The 20,737-nt window shown below is 42.8% G+C and overlaps 1 protein-coding gene across 1 annotated transcript in view; it reads left to right on the forward strand.

Moving 5' to 3' along the window:
• The first annotated feature begins 2,908 nt into the window (after positions 1–2,908).
• cmtm8b (CKLF-like MARVEL transmembrane domain containing 8b) overlaps positions 2,909–20,737 on the forward strand; it is a 40,222-nt gene continuing 22,393 nt past the window's right edge. The window contains exon 1 of the mRNA XM_078427842.1: positions 2,909–3,209. Within this exon, the coding sequence (XP_078283968.1) occupies positions 3,081–3,209 (129 nt within the window). The 5' untranslated portion in view covers positions 2,909–3,080. The remainder of the gene's footprint in view (positions 3,210–20,737) is intronic.

The following is a 20,737-nucleotide window of genomic DNA, read 5'->3' on the forward strand; positions in this document are numbered from 1 at the left end:
TCTGGAATTCTCTTCCCAAGAAACGCAATCATTGAATACATTTAACACAGCAATAGATACAATCTTGTATAGAAAATCAAAAGATTGTCAGCATAGATACGTTGTTTCTGTGCCAAATGACTCTTTGTTACAAAGTTTGGGTAGAAGAGTAACACTGACTAAGAAAATGAGCCATGATTATATTGAATGAAAGAACAGGCACAAGGCAGTATAATCCACTTTTTATTATATTCTTAAACTTCCAGTCAATTAATCATAACATGAAATGAAATGAAATCAGGTTGTATAAAAGGCAAACATTTCACAGCATATGAGAATAAGATTTTGAACATCCAAACCTTTTTAGCTCACATCAAGGTATGGATCTATATTTAATATCTTGCAGTGGGATCCTTTTTATTAAACAATGTTTCAAACTCATCCATCAATATCCCTAGGAACATTGTGACTTGTTTAAAAATGAACAGTAAAGCGATGTATGATGGGAAGAAAGTGCATTGACTACCATTCTCACTGCCATCACTAAACTGGCAACAAGCCCACGGTAGCGCAGCGGTAGAGTTGCTGCTTTACAGCGAATGCAGCGCCGGAGACTCAGGTTTGATCCTGACTACGGGTGCTGCACTGTAAGGAGTTTGTACGTTCTCCCCGTGACCTGCGTGGGTTTTCTCCGAGATCTTCGGTTTCCTCCCACACTCCAAAGATGTACAGGTATGTAGGTTAATTGGCTGGGTAAATGTAAAAAAAAAAAATTGTCCCTAGTGGGTGTAGGATAGTGTTAATGTACGGGGATCGCTGGGCGGCACGGACTTGGTGGGCCGAAAAGGCCTGTTCCCGGCTGTATATATATGATATGATATGATATGAAGCCCATCGTAAACTGTATCCTGGAGTTATAACAGAACTGCCCAGTCAAATACGCAACAAAAGCTTTTCACTGTACCTCGATACACGTGACAATAAACTAAACTGAATACAGGTGATTGAATCTGCCTCAGGGAATCTATTGTGTTCAGATTCCTCATAACAGAAGCATCAATGGGTTCATTTAATTCAAAGATTCCTTTTATCTCCCTATTCTCCTTCAGGCATTGGCTGAATAAAATAGTAGCCCGGAGACATTACAATTTACCTAAATGATTTGAAAACAAAATACCTGAATATTTAACACTTCTGCACTTACAATTTAGTTCCCTGGCATGTTTTGTATTAACAGAATGAATCAATGGTTTTCATTTCAAATTTCCCCCTCTATGTATTGTATTTTGATCTGGGAGAATAACCCAGTGATTCCGAGGAAGTAAAGGAACTGTGTGGTTTTAATTAAACTCTACTAGTATTGTACTAATTCTTTACTGCTGTGCTGTTGTTGTTCTATCCTGATGAACATTTAGAGTTGTATAAGGTTTAGCTTGCCATGTGTTCCAGGTCACACTTCCAAGAGGAGACAATGGGAGTTTTTTTAACGACCACTATGTTGACACAAGGAACTGCAGATGCTGGAATCTTCAGCATCTGTGGAGGGAATAGATAGACGATGTTTCAGGTCTGAAGAAGGGTGCTGACCTGAAACATCACCTGTCCATTCCTTGTTCAGATGCTGCCTGACCTCCATGCTGTGACCTTTTGTGCACCGAAGTGTCAACAAACCAAAAAATATCTCTTCAAGGAATGACATAAACTGCTAAGTCAGCTTCATCCCCAGGGCCATAGCTGCTATGAACCGGTCCTGCTGAGCAGGATGGTCATAACGCACAGTGATCCGGCACAGATCTACTTGCACTTTATTCTGTCTTAAAACTGTTACAATTTGTTTCGTTGGGTTGTTGTTGTTTAAATTAATACTGACTAGCTAATTAAATTATTGCATCGTATGGGAGGCGCATTCCCAATCTTGTTGTACCCCTGTACAATGACAATAAAGATATATTGTATTGTATTGTATTGTATAAAATGCCTGACCTTATCATAAGTTTGATTTTTGGCATCCTAATGTACTGAGAAAACTGAACGTTTAGGTCACGCTGTAGGAATTTGTAAACTCTATGCAGAATTGCATTAAACAGTATCACAGCAGTGATTTACAGTAGGAGATAACACAGAGAATTAGTGTTAAAGAGACATGCAGTGGACTGCCCTGGCAGATCGAAACCATTTCTATTGTATCTTGTTGTCCCCTGCCCCCATACCCCCCACAATCTTTCACTCCCTTCCCCCCACCGCCTTTATCCAGTCCCTTCCGACCTACATCTGAGAAGAAGTGCCCCGATGGTATAGAAGCTTGAAAGTGCACACCCCCAGGCTTGGGAGTAGTTTCTTCTCCTCTGTTATCAGGCTTCTGTACGGCCCTTCCATAAACCAGGGTACTGTCCAATTCATCCCTACCCATTGCAGACATTGGACATTGTGTATGGAGCTGTTACACCACGCTAGGAAATATATTCTGCACTCTATAACAATATTGTATCTAATTTGACGAGGTTGTATTTATGTGATCTGATTGGATAGTATTTAAAATAAAGCTTTGTACTGTACCTCGGTACATGTGACAATAACCAACCTGAAGCGACCCGAAAGGTCGCCTATCCATGTCCTCTGCGGATGCTGCCTGGCCTGCTGAGTTACTCCAGCACTTTTGTGTTCCACGCAAGATTCCAACATCTGCAGTTGCCATCAGACATTGAGTGGACTGTGTCTTTAAGAGGCGATGAGCGATGTTGCCATGTGTCGCCTTGTCGGGGTGTGTGCATGCATTGGGCGGGCGGAGGGAGGGAGGTGTGTGCATGCACTGGGCGGGCGGAGGGGTGTGCATGCATTGGGCGGGCGGAGGGAGGGAGGTGTGTGCATGCACTGGGCGGGCGGAGGGAGGGAGGTGTGTGCATGCACTGGGCGGGCGGAGGGAGGGCTGCCGAGGTTACCTGGTGCGCACACGGCCACCTGGGGGAGCGCAGTCCGCCGCCTCCCAGCCGACAGCATGGACTTGCCGGAGCCCTGAACTCCAGCTGCCGGCAGCCGGCTCCCTCCCGAGGCAACACGTCGGCGCAAGTTTCCAAAGTTTAACGGCTGGTGCTTTTTCGAAGATGGAAGACCGGCCGCGGACCATCAGCACGACGAGCAGCACCTACACCGCGTCCTTCGGCTCGTCGGCCAGGAGCTGTGACCGGGCATTCCTCAGGACCATCCCCGGGCTCCTGATGGTCGCCGAGATTGTAAGTGTGGGCGGCAAGGCTAAATGTTTACTTGTGGTCCCGTTGGAAGAAGCGACGAGCTGGGCAGAACTTAAAAGGACCGAGGTGTCCTCGGACCTGTCGGGGCTAATCTTTACAGCTTTATATTTGGTGGCAACTGTAAATGGTCTTCGGTGACCTGCGACTCGCCATATGGTGAATGGAAACAGAGTGACATCTCAATTTGAACTGGGTTTGGGGTAACTAAAGCAGCCCCGTACACATGAATACATCCTCAGTTTAGTTACATTTAAATCTTAATTTAGGGGCATTTCAGTTATTTAATGTCCATTTCTCCCTTCCCAATTGAGGTTTAGTGAGCACGCTGCTGGGTCACACCAGCAAGCACATCAGCCGCACAGTCCTTATCACCTTGTTTTCTAACCAGCGTTGCTCGCCTAGTTTTGGTGCGACTTTCCTTCATTCATTTGTCCAATCTAATCCCGAATGCTGACAGCTTCTGCCACGATCACACTTGACGCGAGAGACCAATAAAACGAGCGCTTCCCCAGGCAGTTCACAGTAGGTGTAAAAATAGTCCAACGAATTTGCAATGGAAATCATTTCCAAGAACTATATGCGCAAGGTGAAACTTTTAAATATATTACCGGTTGGTCTTTCACGCATCAGGGCAAAGAAGTAGAACATGTTATTATCTGTCCTAAAGTCAGTGTTGCTTTTAAAAAAACAACTGATTCCCTACTTCGTACCACCGTCTTTCTCTTTGCCTCTCTCCGTAATTCTTTATCTTGTAATTCACCATTCTTTACTTTAGGTGGGGGATGGTCTGTCCTATTGTAACAAGGGAAGAAGTTACACAGCATGGAATCAGTTCACTAAATCCATGCTGATTGCACCCATTTACATTAATCCCAGTTTATTTCCTCATAATCCTATCAGCTCCCCCAAGAAGTTGCTACACTCTTTTGCACTGGGTGTGAATTATAGTGGCCAATGACGTGGAAGGAAATCGAAGCACCAGGATGAAATCCGTATCATCACGGAAAACATGCAAATTCCATACAGGTGGCATCTGAAGTTTCAAATCTAGGTTGCTGGAGTTGAGGCAGTAGCTCTAACGCCTTCTACAAATAAGGGCCACGTCGTAGTTGGGAATTGTGGGAGGTAAACGGCCCTCTCCATCACCTTCCTCAATCAGTCATTACATCTCCTGTGGTTGCAGGGGAAAGTACCTGGGGAGGGGCTGGTTTGGGTGGGATGAGTTAACTGGGAAGTTGCTGAGGGAAGTGTAATCTAGAAGTTGGGATGTTATGTTACAGTTGTAAATTATGTTGGTGAGGCCACATTTGGAGTACTATGTTACAGTTTTGGTCACGCAGTTATGGGAAGAATGTAATTAAGGTGAAACGAATGCAGGGATATTTTATAGGATGTTGTAGGGTTTGAGGGTCTGAGCTACAGGGAGAGGCTGAGCAAGCTAGGACTTTGTTCCGTGGAGCACAGGAGACTGAGGGTGATCTTAGAGTGTATAAAATCATGAGGGGAATAAGTAGAGTGAGTACACAATCTTTTCCCCACCACAAACAGTGGTTTAAGTCGAGTTGGGCAAAATATGATAGGAACCTGAAGGGCAATTTCTTCACTCCAATGGTGATGGGTATATGGAATGAGCTGCCCAAGGGGGCATTTAAAGTAGGCACAATAACAACATTTAAAATGTACTTGGACATGGATAGGAAAGGTTCAGAGGGATATGGACGAAATAAGGAAAATTAGAGGAATTTAGTTTTGGATGGGCATCTTGGTTGGCATAGATGAGTTATGCCAATGAACCTGTTTTCATGCTGTGTGATTTTATGTCTATACTTCATGCTGCCTGGGACAATCTGCCCGTATAACCAAGGACTACTCAGACCCACATTATTCTCTCTGCTCCCCTCTCCCATCAGGCAGAGACAAAAAAAGCATGAAAACACTACTAGATTCAAGAACAGCTTCTTCCCTATTGTTATCAGACTTGAATGGATTTATCATATGCTAAGGGTTTATTCCTGATCTCCCAATCTACCTTGTTGCAGCACTTGCACTTTTTTATCTGCACTTTTCTCTAGATGTAACACTATATTCTGCAGTCTGTTTTCTTTGTCTTTTTAAACCACCTGTTGTACATGGTATGATAGTACTGATGTATGGTATGATAGTAGTCGTACGATATTATTTACATGGATAGTGTGGAAAACAAAAGTTTTTTAATGTATCTCAGTTCAAACGACAATAATAAACCAATACCTTTCTTTTGCTCACTCATAAATGTGAGAAGTTCAAAATTGATGCCATACTTTCAATAAACATGATTTGCCATTTTCTTTTCTGAAAGTACAGCTCATAATTTGCAGGTTTGAAATTCTACATTTTGCGGGTGAGAGGGTGGTTGGAGGACTTGCATCAGGATCGTTGGAACAAAAATAGCACAACTGGCATACAATCAGATGTTTTTCCTCTTGCCAAGACAGCTTTATTAAATGTTTATATGAAATGTGAATTTTAATAAACCTTTGAATATCTTCTGTCTACAGTATATTTGCAATGAATTAAAAGTAAATATTTGGTCAGAAGCTGCTGGAACCCAAAGAAAACAATACTCTGCAACACAGTTGACTGAATTATATTGGCGTATCTGAGAGATTTGGCACAAAACATGTGATCTGAATACACAAACCACTTCTCGCAGTGCTTCAGCTCCAGGCAATGATGTTAACAGTGAGGTCAGGCTTCTGGGAGAAGTAATTTAGGTTGTGGTGGATTAATGATTACTCTTTTAAAGGAAGTAGGGACAATGCCAGAGAATACTAATGGATGGATTTTGTTGGCGAAAAGTGGACAATTGAGAGAAAACTGGCAGGCACTAAAGTGGATAGGGTTAAAGAGTACACGGTGATCGTTATGGATAATCATTCTGGTAAAGGCACTGCAAGTCAGAAGAACATAAAGGAGGGTGGCAGATCATGTGATGTTGTTATAATCGTGGTGATTTTGCTTTAGCCATTAGCAGCTCGTGCTGACATTGGTTATTCTTGCCTAGGACTGATGACTGAAGAAGGGTTTTGACCCAAAACATCACCTATCCATGTTCTCCAGACCTGATGAGTTACTCCTGCACTTTGTTTCCTTTTGTGTATTAACCAGCATCTGCAGTTTGTTATTTCTACCACTTGATCTCTGGTTCTCTCTCTATGATATTGGGTGCAAACAGGCAGTTATGTTGTAAGACTGGTTACTCAGAGTGTCACTGCAATATTTTCTTAATTCTCCCCAGTGTCATTGCATAATCTGCATTGGACAATGCCGTCAACAATTGGATGGGCATGGAATATGATCCTCCATTGTGAATGGGCACAATTGTTATTGTATCCCATTCAAAGCTGTTTTTGCTGTTGAATGTGAAGAAAAATAGCTGTGTCATTAGATCAGGGGAAAGTTGTTGAAACTGCTCCTCAGTTTGAAAAAGTGCCAAGAAATCATGTTGTTTTCAGCATCATGTTCATGAAAAATGATGAATCCAGGAATGTTATTATTCTGGTTGATGGGTTGAAAATACCCCCTTCTGGAAATTCAACAGAGCACCCACTGGCAAGAATGGATCTTATGTGGATCACAATTTTCCACTTTGGATATGCACATAGTTGCGTTCTTTACTGAGTAATGATCATTTAGGGTATCACTGGGAGAAATTGGGTTGCGTTTTTTCCAAAGTACACTAGTTGTTGACTAATCTGTGCAATTTAGAGGGAAGCTCCATGAGCAAGTTCCATCCCCTTCTGGGAGAATAACATGGAAGCATCTTCTTTAATGCATCTTCTTTAATTTTAGTATAGGAGTAAAGAGGTTCTTCTGCAGTTGTATAGGGCTCTGGTAAGACCACATCTGGAGTATTGTGTACAGTTTTGGTCTCCTAATTTGAGGAAGGACACCCTTGTAATTCAGGCAGTGCAGCGTAGGTTCACGAGATTGATCCCTGGGATGGCGGGACTGTCAAATGAGGAAAGATTGAAAAGACTAGACTTGTATTCACTGGAGTTTAGAAGGATGAGAGGGGATCTTATAGAGACATATAACATTATAAAAGGACTGGACAAGCTAGATGCAGGAAAAATGTTCCCAATGTTGGGGGAGTCCAGAACCAGGGGCCACAGTCTTAGAATAAAGGGGGGGGGCATTTAAAACTGAGGTGAGAAGGAACTTTTTCACCCAGAGAATTGTGAATTTGTGGAATTCTCTGCCACAGAGGGCAGTGGAGGCCAAATCACTGGATGAATTTAAGAGAGAGTTAGATAGAGCTCTAGGGTCTAGTGGAATCAAGGGATATGGGGAGATGGCAGGCATGGGTTACTGATTGTGGATGATCAGCCATGATCACAATGAATGGCGGTGCTGGCTCAAAGGGCCGAATGGCCTCCTCCTGCACCTATTTTCTATGTTTGTAATGCATTTACTCATTGTCCTTCTGCCGCACAGTCTCATTCAACCATCTCTCTCCAGCATCACCTCTGTGCTAATCTCTTGGGCTCATCAGCCTGGTCCAGCTGCCCTACTGAAGCCAATGGGAACTCAAGAGAAATCTTTATTGTTGAAATCATTTCATGACTCCCCAAAGGTTTTCCATAATCTACAATTCCCGAGCTCTCCACTTGTTCACTCTAATGCAGTTCCAACAATATTCAACAATTTGATACCGTCAAGGATAAAGCAGCCCACCCAATCCACATTTTCCTCTTTCCACTTCAGGCTGATGGTGGCTAGTATGTGGGATGTCCACAAACACGTACTTGCTGAAGTTTTTTCATCAGCGAAGGGTAAAGTCAGCAGACCCAGTAGAATGTCACCATCTGCAAGATCCTCTCCAACTTGAGGATTTACGAGGACGTTGCCAGGGCTAGAGGGTGTGAGCTATAGGGAGAGGTTGAGTAGGCTGGGACTCTATTCCTTGGAACCCAGGAGGATGAGGGATGATTTTGTAGAGGTGTTTAAAATCATGGGAGGAATAGATCAGGTAGATGCATAGAGTCTCTTGCTCAGAGTAGGTGAATTGAGGACCAGAGCACATAGGTTTAAGGTGAGGGGGAAAAGGTTTAATAGGAATCCAAGCGGTAATTTTTTTTATACAAAGCATGGTGGGTGTGTGGAACAAGCTGTCAGAGGAGGTAGTAGAGGCAGGGACTATCTCAACATTTAAGAAACAGTTGGACGGGTACATGGCTAGGACTGGTTTGGAGGGATATGGACTAAACGTGGGTAGGTGGGACTAGCGTAGCTGGGACATGGTGGCTGGTGTGGGCAAGTTGGGCTGAAGGGCATGTTTCCACACTGTTTCACGCTATTACTCTAATTCAAACATTCCTTCACAGTCATTAGGTCTAAATTGTGACACTCCCTGAACAGCCTTGATCAGAAGTATTGCAATGGTTCAACAAGGCAGCTTCCTCACCAACCTTTCAAGGAAAGGGAATAGGAATGGGTTATCATTGTTCTAATAAATGTGTGCAATGATCGCACAGGTAGCTGCATCACCTTCTGATGTGCAATAAGAATGCTGATTACAGACTGGCTAGGGCAGCAATATTTCCACGAAATAGATTCCAACAAATATTAATCAAATCTCATTTATCAACAGTTCGCATGAAGAACCCTTAGGGATGTGCTTTAGGCTTGCTGATATCAGTGGAATGGAGTCACTTTGCAGATGTGGGCATCATTGACCAGGAATTCTGAACCTTCGCTTGATTAGCTGTTTAAGAGGGCAGTTATGACTGAAACTATACTGTTTGTCCACTAATGCAAAGGCCAGATACTGTAAGGATGGCATTTTCCATCACAGATGAATGGCATTTGTGAAGCTGATGGGTTTTAGCAACAATCCTGCGATTTTTATAGTCACCATTGCTGATATTGTGACACCTTTAAATTACTCATTCTATTTAAGTTCCCCAGCTGCTGTGGTGGGTTTCAAAGCATGGTCCAAGTCCTCGAATACTAATTTTACAATGGTACTATATCCTTAATCTACCAGAATGTACTGATTTTGTGCGAAGCGGAATAACATAACAGGCTGGTGAAGGCAAAATGAAAAATTTAAAATAGCTCAAATCTGCTTAAAAGGGCATATATGGATTCCAAAAAATGTATGTGTAGGAAGAAACTGCAGATGCTGGATTAAACCAAAGATAGACTCAAAATATTGGAGTAACTCAGCGGGACAGTCAGCATCTCTGGAGAGGAGGAATGGGTGACGTTTCGGGTTCAAACACTTCGTCAGACCCGAAACGTCACCCATTCCTTAACCTTTAAGTATTTTCACCTATACACATGTCAAAACCTTTCCCTTTCTTGGTAAAATAATACTTAAATATCTGCTTCTGAAAATTAGCTCATTAAAGTCCTAATCGTTGATTTTCTGAGCACCTGGTTTGTTTCTGATTGTTTGTGAATAGGCACAAAGTAATGATGCAAATGTCCTCACTTTTATTTCTTGTATTGGGTTTGACAAAACCCCATATCAGGAAATGCATCCCCAGGCAGCTGACTTATTTATAGTGTATTAATTATTATGTTTGCAATGAATCATAAGAAGTGCGTCACTTGTTTGAAAAGAACACTGCAACTGTGCAGCTATATTGAAATATCGGCAACAGGCGTGCAGTGTGGATGAACTGGGGATGCCTTGAGTTGGGGGGGCGTTTATTTTTGAAACAAAGGCATTGGAGTTCTCTTCATCACGGAGGTGGGAAAGATGACTGACATCGTGTATAATTATCTTGGAATTCTCTGTCACAGAGGGCAGTGGAAGCCAAATCACTGGATGGATTTAAGAGAGAGTTAGATAGAGCTCTAGGGGCTAGTGGAATCAAGGGATATGGGGAGAAGGCAGGCACGGGGTATTGATTGGGGACGATCAGCTATGATCACAATGAATGGCGGTGCTGGCTCGAAGGGCCGAATGGCCTCCTCCTGCACCTATTTTCTATGTTTCTATCTTAGCAACATCCATGAAGTCAATTACAGAAATGAGGTATAAGTGTCAACCACAATTTAATAGATGTGAGCAATATATGAAACTGTAATTTTGACCTGTATTTGTCGCAGAATGAATATCTCGCTCAGAGTCCTGAGAATTAGCATCATAATCACAGCACAAATCGAAATCCTTCTGCCCAGCATGTCAATGACGAATATCAAGTACGTATCTATACTAATCCAATTTTACCAGCACTACATCCATAGTATACAATGCCTTGCATATCCATGTACTCATTTGGATTCCTCTTAAATGTGAGAACACGTACCGCCATCAGGTTCTCGGGCAGTGCATTGCAGTTTACAGCCTTGGTTGAAAAATTCTTCCTCGGATTCTCTGTAAACAATTTCCTCCATGCCTTAAAAACTGCCAAGGGAAAATATTTCTTGCCACCTGCCTTATTTATACCTCTTATCATTTAAAATATGTCTATAAAGTGGTTTTCCCCACCCCCACCACCAGCATACTTTGCTCCAAAGAGAAGAAGTCCAATCTCTTGCAATAACTGATGCACTCCAGTGCATGAAAACTCCAGCATAATCATAGCCTTCCTGTGGTGTGATGACCAGCACTGCATATAATATTTCAACTGCGGCTAACCAATGTTTTACAAAGTTGTACCGAGGCCTTCTGTTCTTGTACTCCATGCCCAGGAAATGAAAGCAAGCGTCCTGCATGCCTTCTTTATCACCCCATCTGCCTGTGCTAATACTTTTGTGGATCTTTGAGCTTGTATACAATGTCTGTTTGATCTGCCACATTCTCTAGGGCCTTGCCATTAATAATATTTGTGCTCCTCTTATTTGATCTTCTAAACTGCACCACCTCTCACTTATCAAACTTGTATTCCATCTGCTGTTGTCCTGCCCAATTCACCAGCTGTTCAATATAATTATGTTGACTTAGACTACTAACACCACCATTAACTATTAACTATCACTATTAACACCATCAATTTCTATAATCTAGCAACTTACTAAGTATACCTCCTAAATTGTAATGGTCCCAGTACCAACCCTTGTGCGACACCACTAGTCACAGGCTTCCATTCACAAAATAAATCATCCACCTCACTGACTTCTATTACGATGCCAATTTTGGATCTAATTTGCCAACTTGCCTTGGATCTCATGGGCTCTAACCTCGGACTAGCTTCCCATGCAAGACCTTGTCAAAGGCTTTGCTGAAGTCAAAGTAAAGCACTTCCCACATCAGTACACTATGTCATCTCCTCAAAGAAAACTCAGTTTCCCACTGACAAATCCAAACCATCTCTGAATAATCCCCTTTCCTTTTTAAGTGTGAATTAATCCTGTTCTTCATATTTGTTTCTCATAATTTCCCGGCTGCTGATATTAGACCGTCTTGTCTATAATTACCTGGCTTACCTCTACTGCTCTTCTTGAATATAACAATCGCATTTGCTATCTTTCGAAATTAGATACTCATGGCCAGCATAGACTGGAATATCTCTGTCAGGGCCCCAGCAATCTCCTCATTGGGATACCTCTTATCTGTCCTTTTCCTTTGTGAATATGAGAACTATTCATGAAAGACCTCACAAACATGCTCTGGTTCCATTAAAGGATTGCACCTTTAGTCTGCTCTTTCTCATGCTGGGATTTTTCTCATTCTTATCTGCCAGTGATAGTTTGTGGACCCTCTATGCCATACCTACTTTTTTTTTTAAGCAGCCTCCCTACTCTCTCTGAGGAATCATAGAGAGATATATTGAAAATTCAATAGATTCCAGGAATGGCAGATTTGTTGAATGAGGAGAGATTGAATGAAGGGAAGATCTCATTGAAGTGTTCAAAATAATTAATGCCAGGCTGGATGCAGGGAAGATGTTTCTACTGGTTGAGTTGTCAAGGGTCAAGCAGAATGGTTTAAGATTTGGGGAGAGTGTATTTGGGAATTAAATAAGGTGAAACCTTTTCCATAAAAGGGAGATGAGCCTTTATAATTCTCTAACCCAGAGGACTGTTGAAGTTTGGTGTTTGATGTTCATTCAAAATTTTGATAGGTTTCTGGGCATTAAGGAATCAAGGGATATCGGGATAGTGCTGGAAAATGGTGCTGAGATGGAAGGGTGATCATGAACCTGAGGAATAGCAGAGCAAATTCGGAACATTTTATTTCCTCTTAAACCTATGTCCTCTGGTCCTCAATTCACACTGCTCCTGCTTCTACTTGCGTTCTCTGAAATCCAGCTCTTACAGCTGCAAGACTAGAATGAGATCTGGAGCCAAGTGATCATCATGAAACCCACCATAGTGAGCAAGATATTTGTAATGAAGCACATGCTGGGATCCATCATTGTTTACGGAAGGTATGTTCTTAGAACCACCTCATCCTGTTCACTGTTTAATTGTCCTGTGCCAATCATTGAGCTTTGACCTGAACTGTTATTTGGGAAATTAGTTAGCTCTGTCTATTGTGAGGTTTTGCTGAATAACATGCAGGTTGTGAAAAGGATGTTTCCACTGGTGGGAGAGTCTAGGTCATAGCCTCAGAATTAAAGGGTGCTCTTTTAGAAAGGAGGTGAGGAGGAACTTCTTTAGTCAGAGGGTAGTTAACCTGTGGAACTCATTGGCACAGAAGGCTGTGGAGGCACAGTCAGTGGATATTTTTGAGGCAGAGATAGACAAATTCTGGATTAGAATGGGTATCAAGGGTTATGGGGAGAACGCAAGAACACAAGAAAATAGGAGCAGGAGTAGGCCAACCGGCCCCTCGAGCCCGCTCCGCCATTCAATACGATCATGGCTGATCCTACCCCAACCCCCTTCCCACTATCGCCCTTCTTCCCACCCAAAAGAACCGTGTGATCTCCTGGGAGAGTTTTAAAAAACGGATAAAAACCCAGGCCAATTTGGGGAAAAAATCCGGGAAATTCCTCTCCGACCCCAAGCTAGGCGATCGAAACTTGTCCAGGAGATTACTCAGGTCTTACTATACTAACAATAGCTCATGTCCACTTCCCTGCCCGCTCCCCGTAACCCCTAATTCCCATGTCTATTAAAAAACAATCTATTTCCGTTTTAAATTTATTTAACGTTCCTGCTTCCACAGCTCCCTGAGGCAGCGAATTCCACAGACTAACCACCCTCTGAGTGAAGAAGTTTCTCCTCATCTCAGTTTTAAAAGAGCCCCCTTTTATTCGAAGACTATGCCCCCTAGTTCTGGTCTCCCCGATCATCGGAAACATCTTTAGCGCATCCACCCGATCAAGGCCCCTCACGATCTTATAAGTTTCAATAAGATCGCCTCTCATTCTTCTGAACCCCAATGAGAAAAGTCCCAACCTACTTAACCTTTCCTCATATGTCAACCCCCTCATCCCTGGAATTAACCGTGTAAACCTTCTCTGCACTGCCTCCAGAGCAAATACATCCTTTCTTAAATATGGACACCAAAACTACACACAGTATTCCAAATGCGGTCTTACCAATACTGTATACAGCTACAGCAAAACCTCCCTACTTTTATTATAAGAAAATAACTGCAGATGCTGGTACAAATTGATTTATTCACAAAATGCTGGAGTAACTCAGCAGGTCAGGCAGCATCTCGGGAGAGAAGGAATGGGTGACGTTTCGGACCCGAAACGTCACCCATTCCTTCTCTCCCGAGATGCTGCCTGACCTGCTGAGTTACTCCAGCATTTTGTGAATAAATCTCCCTACTTTTATACTCTATCCCCCTGGCAATAAAGGCTAAGACTCCATTGGCCTTCCTAATCACTTGCTGCACCTGCATACTAACTTTTTGTGATTCCTGTACTAGTACCCCCAGGTCCCTTTGCGTTGTATTACCACGCAGCTCCTCCCCATTTAGAAAATAACTTGCTTTATGATTTTTTTTTCCAAAATGCATAACTTCACATTTATCAGTATTAAATTTCATCTGCCAAGTCGCTGCCCACTCTCCTAGCTTATCTATATCCTTTTGCAGGCTTTTTCTATCCTCCTCACTCCCTGCTTTTCCTCCCATTTTTGTGTCATCTGCGAACCTGGATATATTACACTTGGTCCCCTCCTCTAAGTCATTTATATAAATTGTAAACAGCTGGGGTCCCAGCACCGACCCCTGCGGAACCCCACTAGTCACCGAAGGCAGGAAAATGGGATTAGGAGGCAGAGATCAACCATGATTGAATGGCGGAGTAGACATGATGGGCCGAATGGCCTAATTCTACTCCTATGAGTCATTTGAGTTAGATAGCTCTTAGGGCTAATGGAATCAAGGGATATGGGGAGATGGTAGGAAGGGGTACTGATTTAGGATGATCAATCATGATCATATTGAATGGCGGTGTTGACTTGAAGGACCGAATGGCCTACTCCTGCACCTATTTTCTATGTTTCTATAACTTTTGAACTTGTGAAGGTTGCAGGTATCTGGTGCTGCTCCCACCTGTTCACAGCAAGGAACAGGATGTGTACATTTTGGTGATGCCACAGAGTGCAGATGCTGGAATCTCAAGTAAGAAAACAATGTGCTGGGGAAACTCAGCTGATCCAACAATATCTGGTGAACAAATAGGAATTGTTGAGGTTTTGGGTCGAAACCATACATCGGGATTGAGAGTGAAGAACACAGACGACCAATGCCTTGGTGGTACTTAGTTATGCCAAATTTAGGAGTGGGCTGGTGGCATCTTTACTCTCGTTAATGCCACAACAAAATTGTTAATTTTACTATGGGGATTCTTCTGGTTCCTTGGCAGGGTAGGGGCTAAATGTGACAGTGGGGATGGGTGGGTTATAAGAAAAATCTATGGGTGGGATGTATGTTCCAAGCCACAGCTTCCCCTGACATGATGTAAGCTGGGGTAGGTTGCATACAATAACATCCCTTTACAGAATGGAAATACTGATCATACTGTTGGAATATTCACTGTGCTTTTATCAGACACGGTGTGGCGCGTCGAAAGAGGCCCGAAATAAAGGCAAGGAGCCGGGTATTTTGGGGCGTTTGATTTATTACTCAGTTATCAGACGGGTCGAGTCTGCTGGGATAGCTTCGCGCCCAAAACCTTGTTCTTATATACCTAGTCCAGGACCGCCCCCCTGGACTGGTCCATTCCCGTGCCGAGGGGTCGGTAGTGGTATGGTATGGCCCGACCCTTGGGAGCCTCTCTCGACGCGCCACAACGGTATTTTTATCGTTGCTGTTTTAGTCATACTGAGTTCTGTTTATATAGTTTGTGGTTCCTTCAAATAAACGATGTTTGCTGTTACAGTGCCCACCATAATGTTTGGGACAAAGACCAATCATTTATTTATTTGCCTCTGTCCTCCACAAGTTGAGATTTGTAATAGAAAAAATTACATGTGGTTAAAGTGCACATTGTCAGATTTTAATAAAGGCCATTTTTATACATTTTGGTTTCACCATGTAGAAATTACAGCAGTGTTTATACATAGTGCCCCCATTTCAGGGCACAGCAATGTCATGTAAATGAAAGTAGTCATGATTAGTATTTTGTTGCATATCCTTTGCATGCAATTGTCACATCTCCGTCTCAGATGTGTAATAATGAAGCAGACACAATCTGTGTGAGTTACATTACTTAGTTCCTATTGTATGAGCCATTTTGCAGTTATTAGTTATTTTTGCTTATTAATATCACTACCTTGTATTCTGCTGTAGTTTGGACACTATAGAGTTAATGCAATGCTTGCGTAGGGGCTGGGCGGAGCCAGAGTACGGGCAGTTGGGTACGTGCGGGCATAGTGGGTGAGCTGGGAGGTGCTGACAGGGTCAGCTAGAAGCTCCGCCAAAAGATTTATCAGCCATGATGTAATCGCCTGTAAGTTTTATTAACTAGAAGATTAATACAAACTGTGTCGAAGTTATATCTGGCAATTCGTATCGATCGCATAGACTGTGGTAAGATATGGAATTTTACCTAGCAATTAATAACCAGTCGATGACAAGAGATATGCCAATATGTTTATTGCACCTTCAAATAAAGAAGACTAACTATTAAACGTCTGGGAGGATCTCTGTTATTAGTTCTTCGAGTTATTACGCTTATCGCTGACCCGGTCTATGCAAGTGGCAGCTTGGGAGCTAATTGAGATAGACGAGAAGCTGGCTGCTACACCTATGTTTATTTCTTCTACGTGACTGTGACTTTCCAGGCCTTTCATCATCCAGCACACACAGCAAGCACACTCCCCCGCTCTCCGGTCACCTGATACACACGTCACGATATTTGCATATCAACATCATGAATCATCATCATGACATCCTTTACCAGAATTAAACTTTAAATTACAATTACTGTGTTCTTTCCCCCCAATTAAACAATTCTTTACTCATTATGTTATTTTTTCCCCTTAATACAAATATACAAATAATAACTTGTAAGTTTCCTTTGCCTCTAAACAATATCATATAATTCCTAAACAAACTATAACTATAGTCTATAACACCAAAATCGTCGTATCTTTTGGGAACTCTCCTTTCACGTTGTGATCTACCAGCTGGCACAAGAACATCAGAGTCTGTAACTTTTTTACATTTGATACATTCCTCTTGTACTTAACATCTTCTGGAGACTTGACTGTCGCCCTGCTACCGCTCCTCGATACAACATTGTATGGCTGGCATACAATGCTTGAAACAGCAGAAAATCAAGTGCACGTCAAGGAGGTGTAATAGGACGTTATATCCATACACCACAACTGAACCGTTGCAGACTTGGATGTTTCACGGCTAACGTAGAAGTCGGAGATAGAAAAGCTGTTGCAGAATTCGTGGTGATAGAGGAGAAAGGAGAACCCCTGCTCAGCAGAAATACAGCTCGAGAGCTGGGAATGCTTCACATCGCAGTGCATGTCAATTCAGTGCAGTCGTATGATGACATGAAGCAGGAATTTCACTCAGTATTCCAAGGAGTTGGAAAATTGAAAGGCCGTCAAGTGAAGTTAGCCAGTGATGTAACTGTTAAGCCAATAGCACAACCAGTGCGGAGAACGCCATTTGGACTTCGTGGAAAAGTAGAAACTAAAATCAAGGAGTTAATTGATCAGGACATTATAGAGCCAGTTGAACATTCAACACCATGGGTGAGTCCAGTAGTGATAGTGCCGAAACCCAATAATGATATCAGACTGTGTGTGGACATGAGAGCCAATGAAGCAATAATCAGAGAAAGTCACCCAATTCCGACAATCGAGGAAGTTCTACAAGAGTTATCATCCAGTAAAGTGTTCTCCAAAATTGATCTCAAGTGGGGATATCATCAATTGGAATTACATCCAGAGTCAAGAGAGGTGACAACATTTGTCACTCACTGCAGATTGTATCGGTACAAAAGGTTGATGTTTGGAATCAATGCTGTCCCTGAGATTTATCAGTATGAAATCCACAGAGTGATTCAAGGGGTACCTGGAGCAGCAAACATATCAGATGACATCATCGTCCATGCATCAATTCGTGAAGAGCATGACAGGAGATTGAAGCTAGTGTTGACTAGACTTCAAAAAGCAGGTCTCGCTGTGAATGAGGACAAGTGCAAGTTTGGCGTCTCTGAGATGGATTTCATGGGACACAGACTCACAAGTGAAGGGCTGAACCCGGCAAAGGCTAAAGTGAAAGATGTTGCAGATGCACATGAACCTCAGAATGCAACCCAGATGAGGAGCTTTCTAGGACTGGTCAATTACTGTGCAAAGTTTATCCCAAGTTTTGCTACACTGGCAGATCCGCTGAGAAAGTTGACCAGGAAAGACATACCGTTCCATTTTGGAAATGAACAGAGACAGGCTTTCAATACCCTGAAACAGAGCCTAATGAGTGCAGAAACCCTTCGATATTATGTTCCAGCTGCACCAACAAAAGTCACAGCACATGCTAGTCCAGTTGGTTTGAGGGCTGTGCTGGTACAGACACATGCCGATGGACCCAGAATCATAGCATATGCCAGTCGATCTTTCACCAGCGTGGAAAGAAGGTATTCTCAAACGGAGAAAGAAGCACTGGGACTAGTGTGGGCCTGTGAAATGTTCCATGCTTACTTGTACGGTATTGAATTTGAACTTGTTACAGATCACAAGCCGCTGGAAGTGATCTATTCAACAAGGTCCAAGCCCTGTGCCAGAATAGAACGCTGGGTGCTGAGACTCCAACAGTACACGTACAAAGTAGTCCACATTGCTGCAAAAGCAAACATTGTGGACACGCAGTCGAGACTGTTGAAGGATGAACAGCTGAGAGTAACATCCACTCTAGGGATGGAAGCAGAGAACTTTGTGCGCTTTGTTGCAATTCAGTTAACGCCAAGAGCCGTGACAACGAGGGAAGTCGAAAGGGAATCAGAACATGATCCTGAACTTAAAGATATCAGAAAGCGTATTTATAGTAGGCAATGGGACCAATGCCCTTACAAAGCATATGTTCCCATAAAATATGAATTTTGTGTGATTGGTCAGTGTGTGCTTAGAGGTAACAGATTGGTGATTCTGCAGGCACTACGAGCAAGGATCGTGTCATTAGCTCATGAGGGACATTTAGGCATCGTTGGTACCAAACAAAATTTGCGGAGCAAAGTGTGGTGGCCAGGTTGTGACAGAGATGCCGAAAAATTTGTCAGGACTTGCCACGGATGCCAAATCACAAGCAGGAGCGACCCACCAGAACCAATTAGAAGTACAAATTTGCCAACAGGACCATGGGTCGACGTAGCTGTTGACTTTCGAGGACCACTTCCAACAGGTGAATCAATTATGGTAGTGGTAGACTACTACAGCAGATACTATGAATATGTGGTGATGAAGTCAACAACAGCAGAAAAGACTGAACAGGGATTAGCAGAGATTTTCGCTAGACTTGGATTGCCTGTTACATTGTACTCCGACAATGGACCACAGTTTGTGTCCGAGACGTCTGCTGAGTACATGAGGACCGCAGGTATTCATCATCATAGAGTGACTCCTATATAGCCACAAGCTAATGGAGATGTAGAGAGACGCAATCTGTGAGTTACATTACTTAGTTCCTATGTTTATTTCTTCTACGTGACTGCGATTTTCCAGGCCTTGCATCATCCAGCACACACAGCAAGCACACTCCCCCTCTCTCCGGTCACCTGATACACACGTCACGATATTTGCATATAACATCATGAATCATCATCATGACAGCAATGACTGCTTGAAGTCTGCGATTCATGGACATCACCAGTTGCTGGATGTATTCTCTGGTGATGCTCTGCCAGGCCTGTACTGCAGCCATCTTTAGCTTATGCTTGTTTTGGGGGTTAGTCCCCTTCAGTTTTCGCTTCAGCATATAAAAGGCTTGCTCAATTGAGTTCAGATTGGGTGATTGACTTGGCCACTCAAGAATTTACCATTTTTTAGCTTTGAAAAAACTCCTTTGTTGCTTTAGCAGTATGTTTTGGATAATTGTCTTGCTGTAGAATGAACCGCCGGCCTGAGTAACCAAGTCAATCCCCCGATCTGAACCCAATTGAGCATGCCTTTTATATGCTGAAGAGAAAACTGAAGGACACAAGCCCCCAAAACAAGCATAAGCTAAAGATGGCTGCAATACAGGCCTGGCAGAGCATCACCAGAGAAGACACCCAGCAACTGGTGATGTTCATGAATCACAGACTTCTAGCAGTCATTGCATGCAAAGGATATGCAACAAAATATTAAACATGACTACTTTCACTTACATGACATTGTTGTGCCCCAAACATTATGGTGCCCTGAAATGGGGGGGACTATGTATAAACATTGCTGTAATTTCTACATGGTGAAACCAAAATGTATGAAAATTGCCTTTATTAAAATCTGACAATGTGCACTAATTAACCACAGGCAATTTTTTTTCTATTACAAATCTCAAATTGTGGAGTACCAAGGCATATAAATGAGGGGTCCTTGTCCCAAACATTATGGAGGGCACTGTAAGTCCTGCCCAATCTCTAGCTCTTTATTTGTGCCAATAAACAGTTGCAGGAGCATAAACTCCTCCTTGTACCTGCGGAATTGTGGACGCTGAAATATTTGCCTACCCAATTTAGCTGTGCATGGTCATCATGATTTTGCACCGAAGGTAAACACAAAATGCTGGAGTAACTCAACGGGACAGGCAGCATCTCTGGAGAGAAGGAATGGGTGGTGTCACCCATTCCTTCTCTCCAGAGATGCTGCCTGTCCCGCTGAGTACTCCAGCATTTTGTGTTTACCTTCGGTGTAAATCAGCATCTGGAGTTCCTTCCTACACATCTTGATTTTGAACTTCTGTTCCAGGAGTGATGTTCACTGGACTGGTTCCAGAGATGGCAGGTTTGTCCTACAAAGAGAAGCTGAGTGGACTAGGGCTCCTTTCTCTGGATTGAGAATGAGGGATGTAATTTCAAACTTGCAGAAATTGTACAGAGCTGGAAGAAGGGAATGTACTTCCCCTTGCTGATGATTTGAGAATAGAGGTCACAGCCTCAGAATAAGTTGTG

This window comes from Rhinoraja longicauda, chromosome 2, assembly GCF_053455715.1.
Source record: "Rhinoraja longicauda isolate Sanriku21f chromosome 2, sRhiLon1.1, whole genome shotgun sequence".
Taxonomy (NCBI): Eukaryota; Metazoa; Chordata; class Chondrichthyes; order Rajiformes; family Arhynchobatidae; genus Rhinoraja; species Rhinoraja longicauda.